The 10,473-nt window shown below is 46.4% G+C and overlaps 1 protein-coding gene across 2 annotated transcripts in view; it reads left to right on the plus strand.

Moving 5' to 3' along the window:
- milt (trafficking kinesin-binding protein milt) overlaps positions 1 to 10,473 on the plus strand; it is a 354,950-nt gene that overhangs the window by 293,030 nt on the left and 51,447 nt on the right. For both annotated transcript variants that reach the window (XR_012895561.1, XM_037424365.2), the window contains one exon: positions 9,540 to 9,684. Coding sequence is in view for 1 of the 2 variants with exons in the window: in XM_037424365.2 (XP_037280262.2) it covers positions 9,540 to 9,684 (145 nt within the window). In the remaining variant the exon portion in view is untranslated. The remainder of the gene's footprint in view (positions 1 to 9,539; positions 9,685 to 10,473) is intronic.

Here is a 10,473-nt window from a genome sequence, read left to right on the forward strand (position 1 = left end):
GTGATCCTGTGTACGGTTGTGTTGGTAGTTCCTCGTTGTAATAACCAGTGGTTGTTGCTTTGGCAGATGTCCGTTCGCAATAATTTTTCTAGCTGGGACATCGGAAATAAACAAAAATGTCAAGCCCGAGTCCATTCAGCAGGCTGTGTCCTCGATATTGGCATTGACATACACCATCTTCATGACAGGTTCCGGCAGTACACCAGTGAGCGTGGGTGCACTGTCGTCGAAGTGCGAGATGTTTTTGCGAAAAGGTGCCCTTGAATTGGCTCTTCCATTTTCCCAGTTTTCTCATTGGTCTGGTTGTTCCCAATAATGACACACCTTGCCAATGTTCGTTTTTCTGAAATTTTGGCACTGCGCATAATAAAGATGACTGAAACATCACTGTTGGGGACCGCCACGACTAGTGCAGGGTTCATTGTGTAGTCTGACTTGGTCCCATCGAGCATTGGCAGCATCTCGTAACCGCAGAACATCCTCCATTGTGGCGGGCCTTTCGATCTTGTCCCCTGTACTTCATTGGTGCACTGGCTCCATTCTCATTGCTGCAATACAAGTTTGCGGCAGAGGGTCAGCTTCCTGATTCACAACCTCTGCTGCAATGGCCTTGTCCATGGTACTGGTGGGGGTAACCTCCTTTTTTGCTAACAGTCGTCTTGAACATGAAACAGTCCCGCAGTGCTGTGTCGAGGATCGTGATGTTACAGTGCTGCACTGAGTTGTGCTAGGTCGCAAGGGACCCGACAATGAACTAACTACCTGGTGCCTGGTTGTGGTGATAAAAATTGTAACTGCCTGGCTAGTTCAGGTGGTCTTGGGACAAGCTGCTTTTGCAGGGCAGACAGTATTGTTGACAGTGTCGTGTCCATCTGTGCCAGTGCTACAAGGGCTTTGGATAATTGGAACGTCTCAGAACCACAACGGCTGAGGAAGGTGGGACCTCTACTTGTCAGCGCCCGTTATACGGTGGGCGTCCAAAAAAAAATTCGAATGGTGAGTGTAGACCTCCCATTGATCAGGCCGGAATAAATAGAATGGCTCTATGGTAACTTTTTGTGACGGTACCTATTAGATTTAATGGTGGGGGGGGCGTTGTCTTTCCTTCAGATTTCCTTGGTAGTGAATCTGTGGCAACGCATCCCTGGGTGCTCATACTTAATGCTGAGCTTCCATTATCTGGGCGCCGATCCCATCCTCACAGCCTGTGTTATATCATGGGAGTAAGACATGCTGACACTTCTTTGATGCAACTCAGAAACAGAGCCAGCCACTTGCTGCAGTCGTTCTTTATTAACTTCACGATGTCATAAGACTTTATCAATGTTGCCAACACAACTATGTCACACCATGTATGGCCTAATATTTAAGCACAACAAACGCAATGATATTCGACTGCCACTATTGGTTGACTTGTCATTTTATGTGTTGTTATGCTAGTTTCTGTTTCAATGCATAGTCTACAAACTTTGGTGGTGCTCTTGTCTTGCATACATGGGCGTTATAAAATAAAGCGGCATTCGGTGTGTTGTTATGGGGGCTTGTTCACTCTCTTCTTCACGGCTCCATGCCGCGACACCACATCGGTGACAAGTTTTAATGAATGTGTTACCTTGCCTGTAGCTACACCGCCTTGTCATGAGCTTCTTCGGCTTCGCCTTACCGCCACCGTTTTTCGCCCACGCAGACCCACTCACTATTTCTGTAGCTAGAATGATTTTGCATGTTTGAAACCTTTCTTTTGGCCTCTGGAGCTGACTTTACGTCAGAATGATGCAAAGCCATTGTGCTACACAGTCTGGAAACTGAAGGTCAACGTTTTTTCTTCACGCTGCCACCCCGCGTCTCCGAAACTGTATCTCCCTCCTCGGGTTCTACCGCAGCTGCGACCAATAAGGTCAAAAACTTGGCTGCTGCCCCATCATCATACGACCAAGCCATCGCTGCTTGATGCAACATTTTGCCTCTGCAAGCGATGTTGTTCTGGAATGCTATCATTTCTGCCAGCGCTCCCAGCAGCCAGGAAAGTCTATACAATTGTATGTTGGCGCTTTACGGGAGCTTGCTGCTTCGTGTTCTTTCTTCACCATGGACCACTCTCTCTGTGACCAGTTTATAGAGGGCATCTCATCAGAAAAATCTTTGTGAACGTCTGCTTTTAAAGGGGTCATCGCTTTCTTTTTTGTGTGCGTACTGCTGCCACAGCAATTTGAATAAGCTGCTCAGCAAGCATGTGAGCTTGTTCCCGGGCACATGCAGCAGGTGCGAGATGGTCGGTTTTCATGACGTTTAGCATGATCACATTTGTCTTCCAATCATTTATTGTCGCCGCAGTCAATCCCCCTGTTGACAGTTGCACAATGACTCAGTTTTCCCTGAGTGCTTCAGCAGCTTGAACATTCGTCTTTGTACTGTTGTTGTTGTGGTTTCAGCCAGCATTGTGCTTCGAACGTCCTCCTGTCCCGCGCTAGATCACCGCTGTTTTCACTGCGGTCGCATTTGGCACTTTCGCCCAGTTTGCTACAGATGACAGCGTCATTCCACTGCTTCTGGCCAAGAAGTCAAGTGCCAGGGCTTGTCCAGTGATGCTGGAGGGTTCAACGGTCTTACTTGGGCTGGTCCTGAAGGAGTGGGCATTTACGCTGGCATTTTCATTGCTGGCAAGTCTTTAAAGTTTTTCATTGACTCGGGATCATCTATTTGAATCTTGAAAGACAGCATTCTCAAGCAACATTTTGCTAATGAGTCGCTTATTTCTACTCTGTGAGTGAGGCTGCTCAATTACTCCAAGCACTGCGTTTTTGTATGTGGTTGATTTTTCATGTACGTTCACCCACCCTTGGAATAAACGCAGTCAGAGTTTTTGGCACTATCGTCGAGACTTGGTGCCACTCAGGCTCGTGCCAAGTTTCGCCAGTCCTTCCAAAGACCCTGCCTAGTGAGTGTGGCTCCCTTTTCGACACAAGCCTTGCCATTGGCGTTCACATCAAGACTCTGCTCTAGGTGCTTCTTGTGACATCGAACTTCGGCGTCTTTCACTGACACTTGGACCCTAAATTTTGGAAGAGCTCCGTAGATTAGAAGAACTGGATGTCATCGAGTGCATCAATGCCTCAGAGTAGGTGTCCTCCATCGTTGTAGTTAGGAAGAAAGAGGGTGGCATTTGAATCTGTGTTGACCTTTGGGAACCTGACACAAAGCTGTCATCGTCGACAGCTTTTTGCTTCCTCTCACGGAAGAGCTCTTGAACAGTCTCGTCGGTGCAACAATCTTTTCTAGGGGCCAAACAATGAAACCTTCTTTTTCTTCAACCGTGTCCTTACCTGTGGGGCCTCCTTACAGCCAAGCACCGATGGAGGAAGCAAGTGTACTCTGAAAGCTTCCTTGACCCATCCTCACGGGAGGCATCGTTGCCGCGCTCCTGCGTTCGAGATTATCAAACATATGCTTTACTCACGAGCGTTTATCTGTAAAAGTAAAAAAAAGTTCGGTCACTACGTCACTTCCTAATTTAAGAGACTCGTGTACGCCTTCTTCGAACTGCGATCATATTGGCCTATCCACAAACTCATCTCAGGTGAACTACAGCCATTTTATGCTGTGCGGGAAGAATTGTCTGGTCAACGACTTGCTTTTATGTGGGAAATGCCTCGTAGTCCCTCCATCTCTTACCCCACAGGTTATTTTCACTGCATACGAAGCGCATCCTGGGATAGTTCGCACCAAGGCATGACTTGGGAAGCGATTTTGGTGGACTGGAATGGACCGACAAGTGGAACATGCCATCCAGAATTGCGTAGTTTGCCATACTGCAGACTGAGTACTACCAGAGTCCTTCAATGCTTTCTGGTCACGAAACTCCGCCCTAAGGTAGATATAAAGACAAAATCTCCTGCTAGCGGCGCCACCAGTCGCAAGGGGGCCACAAGCCACCGCCAGTGCTGGGATTATATGCGCACTATTGCTGACGTTTCGATGGGATTATGTGCATGCTGTTCTTCCTGTTACCTTTTATTAAACGTCACTGAACGCAGCAATGCCATTAGGTCAGTGTAAAAGTGATCTAGTGTCGACGACAAATGAAAGCTGCTTACTTAAGAACGCACACGTGGTTTGCTTGGGAGTGCGGACCAACCTTATAAATAGCAGCGCATTTAAAGTGTTTTAACACCGCGCGATAACGCATTGGGTTAAGAATGGCCCCATAGCCCAATTATATGCGTACTTACGATGCCTCCAAGCGGTACGTGGTTGCTCGCCAGTGTTCAAAGATTATGCCCATGCGCCGTGCTCCCAATGCGAGCAGCTACTGCTGGGTCTGCTCGACAACGTGTTCGCGCCCGGCCAAAGGGCGATTCTGTTTATGTGATAGTAAAGCTTTCTATTCTGGCAGTGCCGCAAATACAAGGAGAAAGGTGAACGGAATGAAACACGACTAGGTAAGACGGGGGCAATCGCATTGGTTTATCTCCGGCTCGTCTCTCGCTCGCTGCTACCCAAGTAATCGAATGAAGGGAATGGTCGAGCTATACGTTTTATTCTAGATCTTTCAATTGAGTCTGCACCCAAATGCGCAGTTGTTCTGGACACACGTTTGTGAGCGCCGATCGCTTTCTTGATGCAAGTACTTTTGATGTCGCGGTTTAGCAGCTCAGCACTTTTGCGACCGCTCGCTTCAGTATTAAGGGTGCTTCTTGAATAGGCACGAGTTTCACGTGCCTAACATCTGAGTGATCCCTTTTTTACACACAATTTAGTCGAGACACCCGTCTCTTGAGGTTTCCTTATGTTTACTGCTTAGAGCAGCTTTAATTACCGGCCGGCAACCCACGATTTTTTCGGGTAGGGAAGTACAGCTGCCATTGAATCGCTGGCCGAGAACGCGGTTTCGGCTTTGTCAGGTAGGCCGGGAGCCCGTCAAATTCTCGGAACGGCATCGGTGCGAAGCCTCGGTCTCTCTTGCTGAAGCGACACGACCACCCCGTTCACGATGTGTTCGTCGGTTCTTATACTGTCGGTAGCGTCAAAATGCTTTTCACAAACCCGAACGTTCTTGCTGTCGAAGTTGAAACCACCAGCTTCCACCCGCGGTATAGATCTCTTCCATTTCTCTCGAAGTTCGGCGCTACTGAGGAAACAGAAGAGCGACGCTTTTTTCTTGTTGCTCCTGTATCCGGAGCTGCAGCCCGTCACACAGCACGTCTTAGGCATTGCTCCTTCGAATTTTCATGCCATCGATCTTGAACATGGAGCACTGACCCTTGAAGTTCTCGTGACGCTGATGCAGAAACTTTGTTCGAAGGAATACCGCGAGCTGCCTTTACACAACGCCTTCGAGCTGCCGCCGCTGCTAATACGTTCCGCCGGGCAAAGGCCGGGCGCAACGGAGTGATCTCCCTCTCTCCCAACTTGCCCCGCGTAGCGGCCGCTCTTGGCAGCATATCAAGCTCCCCCATAGAGTGATGGAAAAGTTTCGTGACCAGAATGGTATTAAAGCACTCTGGTACTACTTCTGAAATTTAGTATTCCTAACATTGAGCCTAATAACTTGAACTGGATAGAATATTTCCTAAATGACTGTACTTAGTTTGTAACTACTAATGATGCTACATCCCTGCGTTATGACGTAAAGTCGGGCGTCCCTCAAGGCTCAGTCATGGGCCCACTGTTATTTCTAATTTACATAAATGAGTTACCTACTGTTATTAATAAATAGTTCTAATAAACTGTTTGCTGCTTACCATGTTTTATACCCACAACTAACCAGCATGATAACTTTATTCTTTAATCAGACTTAGATAGCACGTCAACCTTGTTCTCACAATGGCTAATGTTCTTAAATACCACTAAATACAAAATCATGCATTTATCGTGTTGCCCTGACTTATCCACATCTTTCGGCTATGCCATCACTAACATCAACGTCGAGTATATAACATCGTATAAATATCTTGGAATTCAGCTCACCAATAACCATTCTTTGCATGCGCACATTAAAAACATCACTTATAATGCCAACAGATCTCTCTGTACATATGCAGAAATGTTTTCCAAACTCCATGTTATTTAAAATTACTACTCTACAAAACATTAGACCCAAGCTTGAGTATGCTTCTTCTGTTTGGAACCCTGGTCAAAAGCATTAAGAACTATCATTCAATCAGTTCAGAATCGTTAAGCATATTTCATCAACTCAAACTATTCCCGTGCAGCTAGTGTTTCACTAATAAGATCAGATCCTGGACTAATAAATTTGAAATTTGGATGAACAATTTCTTGGCTATGTCTTTTTCAAGAAATTATATACCATAACAATTCACTAAGATAGGAAGTTATCTAGCACTTTCATCGTGTCTTGATTATCAGTATAAAACTTTTATTCCTTTTTGCCGCACTAATGTTTTTTCACACTTTTTTTTTACCAAAAACGAGTGCTGAGTAGAACAGTCTTCACCCCTCTCTCGCCTGTATCCAGGACGCTTCATGATTTATAGCTGCACTAACCGATTATTCTTCAGCCTATCATAGGTTAGTTTGTTTGAAAAACATTTTGCTTAACATGTTGTATTTCTATGTTGTATTTTTTACATTTTTTTTTTGTTTTTGTATAACCCACCCTCCTCTGTAAGGTCTTTGTGTCCCGAGGGTAAAATAAAGGAAATAAATGAAATAAAACGAAAAAGTTCCAAGATTGCAGTAACTCTGCTGCAAACTGTTCCCCTTCCAAAGCAGCCATGGCTAAAGGTCACGATCGATATTGTCAGTTTGCAGAAAGAGTGCCACAGGATTACTGGTTCGCCATACTTCTCTTAGACCGCTTCTCCATGTGGCCGGGAGTAGAGTTCTGCAGAGAGTTGTCAGTGACAAGCTTTGTGCTTTAGGTATGTTATTGAAAGGGCTACCCCAACGAAGCTGTGTGTGACAAGTGCTGGCTCTCAGTTTCGATCTTAAGAATTCAACAAGTTCCTGTAGGATTGTGTCATTCGCCTCTCTCGCTCTTCATTGTACTACCCTTAGGCAAATAAACTTGTAGAACGCTTGAACTGGGTGTTCAAATACATTGCACAGACAGTTTTGCTAAAACATCAGTCGCTCCGCTCAGTGGTCATGAAGTACTTTGGCATTTATCGATGCACATCGCATGTGACAACGGGGGTGCCCCAGCTCTGTTGCTGCATAACAGGCTGCCAAGAACACGTCCTCTTTTTTTTTTTTTCAAAGACCCAGCCACCGAGTTAAGTTTGTTGCATCAGAGGGTGAAGTAAAAGCAAGACAGCAGCGAGAAGCAAACGAATCTTCATTGAGCCGTAAAGACGACCAATATTGCTGTCGGAGACTTCGTTTGGGTGAGGAAACCCTCCGTAACCTTCAAAGGGGACTGCTCGTTTGGCAGTGCTAATAAAGTGGTGGAACAGCGCAGATAGTTCCTTTTTTACTTTGATGATGGCAAGACATGGAATGCATCTAAGCTTGCCAGAGTTCCTTCGGATTCCTACACTTTGCATTCACAGGAGACTTGGAATGTGCCAGAAACTAGCACACCCTGTGTCGCCGTCACTGGGAAATCTGGAGCTACTAGCTGCTCCTGAGGCACCTGAAGTAGCGGCTGCTGCTGTGCCTTTTCCTGTGACCAGAGAATTTCCTAATATACACTAGAGGGAACTCTGGCGCTAGTGTCTATGAGAGCTGCAACGCACGGGGCTTCAGCGATCATGGGAATGATGGGTAGTACACAGATTTGTCTAATCTTCGTGTTTCTGGCCTGCTTCTGGCTCCATGTGTGTTTGTGTGGCTTGGAGCTGTTTTCTTGCGAAACAAAATTCAGCGAATGTTCAGCAGCTGTGCTGTACCACCTTATTTTTTTAGGGTTACCTTTTTCAAATCGGGTCACAAAGTTCAAAAGGGTTTGTTCTTTCTTTCGAAACGAAACCGAAACACAGCAATAAACGAAGCCACAAGTGTGATTCGCCACCCGCAAGTACGAAGACTAGGCAAATCTGTGTACCGTATTTATTCGCATAATCCTCGCACTTTTTTTGCCGAAAAAGCGATGCTAAGTGTGGGGGTGCGAGAATTACGCGGGGAGAACTTTTCACGAGAACGTACTGAGCGAAAAAAAAAAAAAAAGTGGCCGCAAATCAGGATTCTCACACCAGCAACTAACAGCAAGCTTTGAGAAGGACTAATTAAGAGTTACCTCAACAATAAAAGGAGAGGTTCAACACAAGGCAAGATTTATTTGAGTCGCAAGAAGTGCAAGCAAATAGTCGAGAATTAGAATACCATACGCAAAGCTTGTGGGCGTTGCGGGCGTAATGGTAGCGTTCGTCGCTCACCAGGAGCCCTCAAAAGGTAAGCGTAGGACGTCAGTATTGGGCTTATGGCTATTTAACAGAATCGTCCGCAGTTTCTTTCTGACGAAATAAAGTTTACCATCAATCCCAGTTTTAGGCCCACGGCAGGCCCAACGCGTCTTGGTGGCTTTCAGCTGCCGTCACCAGTAGCGATCACAAAACTCGTAGACTCCGAAGGGCCTACCGGCGGCCCTGTTGTCGTCGTTTAGTGCCATTGTCATCTATCACTTGAAACTTGAAGGAGCCGTGTAGCTTCAGTATCACATCATAACGCGCCAAGATTACTGACACAGCATACAAAACACGCCGCAACGCGCAGTGGCCACTTCGGCTTGGCTTGGATTGAATTTGCGTGCAATAGTATGCTTGATGCTTAAGAGATGGCGCCAAATGGCGTGCGCTATCATCACAGGTGGCTGGAACGAGCAGACGACATTATTGCGGCAGTTTTCTGGGGTGCGATTATTACTCGAGGAAAAAAGAAATAGTATTTTTCTTGGGCGATGTGGGGGGTGCGAGAATTATGCGAGTGCGAGGATTACGCGAGTAAATACGGTACTACTCATCATTCCCATGGTTGCCGAACGATCCCAGCGCCAGAGTCCCCTCTAGTTAATTTTAGGAAACTGTATGCCTGTGGGCACCCATGCTGCTCACTATGCCAGCACACCTGAATCACGAGCAGGTGCGGGTCTTTCTACCGGGGTGGCCAACCAAGCTGCTTCGAACCCGGGCCTCCCTGAAGCAGCACCATGGCTGGCTCTGGTGCGTGTTCAACCATGAAAGTCAACACACCTTCGGAAACGTTATAATGACTATGCGACAGATGGTGATTTTTCTATTGTCTGTTTTTTTTATCAGTAGTAATTACTTAGTAACAACTTTTGTTGGGAGGGAAGGGAGTTTTACATGTGTTGTGTACTTGATTGTAGTTACGTAAACTGTTTCCTTGAACACACTAACGTCGTGCCAACATGGTTTTAAGGGTGTGTCGCTAGTTTCTGTTTCAATGGCTAGCAACATTGGTGGTGCTGTTGTGTGGGCGTTAGGTATGGGGGTTCTAAAATAAAGCCGCATTCGGTTTTGTTGTGGCGGGGTTACTCGTTCGCTGTCTTCTTCATGACCCCAGGCTGTGCAGTCTTCATGTTGTCTCGTTGCCCGCTTTGCGCCTTGTCTATTCTTCAGGTGCTGGGTGCAACGACCAGGCTGGGAGCCCGAAGCACCCTGGCTGCGGCTGCAGGCCTGCCTCAGCAAGCTGAGTGGCAGCAGTGGCGAAAGTCGGACACCCAGTGTGTTGCTACGAACGCAGCAGCAGCTACAGAAGCAGCAGGTGGGCTCTCGATTCGTGGCTTCCTTGGCGGGCCGGTAGAATCTCTCGGTCACAAAAACTATGCATAGAGAAAAGATGTGTAAACTTAAAAGGTTTTTCTTGTCCGACACACTAATACTTTTCTATCTTTACATATGCATTGCACTTACAATAAATAACATCGTCTATACTTTCCTTAGCATTGTTGTCTGATACTTATTAAAATGTGTCCAACAAAAAAAGGGGCCCTTAACTTCACTCTGTCATTCATGGCAGGAGTCTTGTTCTTGCAGACTTGATGTCTTCAGATGGTATGCTAGGGATGGTCGGTCAGCTTCCAGCTCATAATAAATTCACAAGCTACGAGATTCAAACAAACAAGCAATAAAAAAAGTGTTCCACACTTTCTGTAATGGCTACTGGCAGTGCTGACCGACTCTCCCACATTTAAATGCACATGTGCCGTATTTACTCGCATAATAAAAACACTTGCATAATAGGTGCTCCCCCACTTTTGTTGCAAGAAATCAGATGTTTCTTATTTTTGCGCATAATAGGCCCATGCCTATAATGCGTGGTCAGTAGTTCTACACCGCATTTGCCCAGTTGTTATTTGACACACTCTTACTTAACTGGAGCGAGAAAAAAATAAAGACCGCAGCAGCGCTAAGCGGGCTAGCCAAGTGAGGAAGAAGGGCAATTGCCTAGGTGTCAGAGTAACGTTTGCGCTGGCGCAGGCGTAGTAGTTCATGCCTGCACCGATGCAAAGGTCACTCCGACGCCTAGCCAACCGCCCTTCTCCCTCATTTG

The sequence above is a fragment of the Rhipicephalus microplus genome, chromosome 5 (genome assembly GCF_043290135.1).
Source record: "Rhipicephalus microplus isolate Deutch F79 chromosome 5, USDA_Rmic, whole genome shotgun sequence".
Lineage (NCBI taxonomy): Eukaryota > Metazoa > Arthropoda > Arachnida > Ixodida > Ixodidae > Rhipicephalus > Rhipicephalus microplus.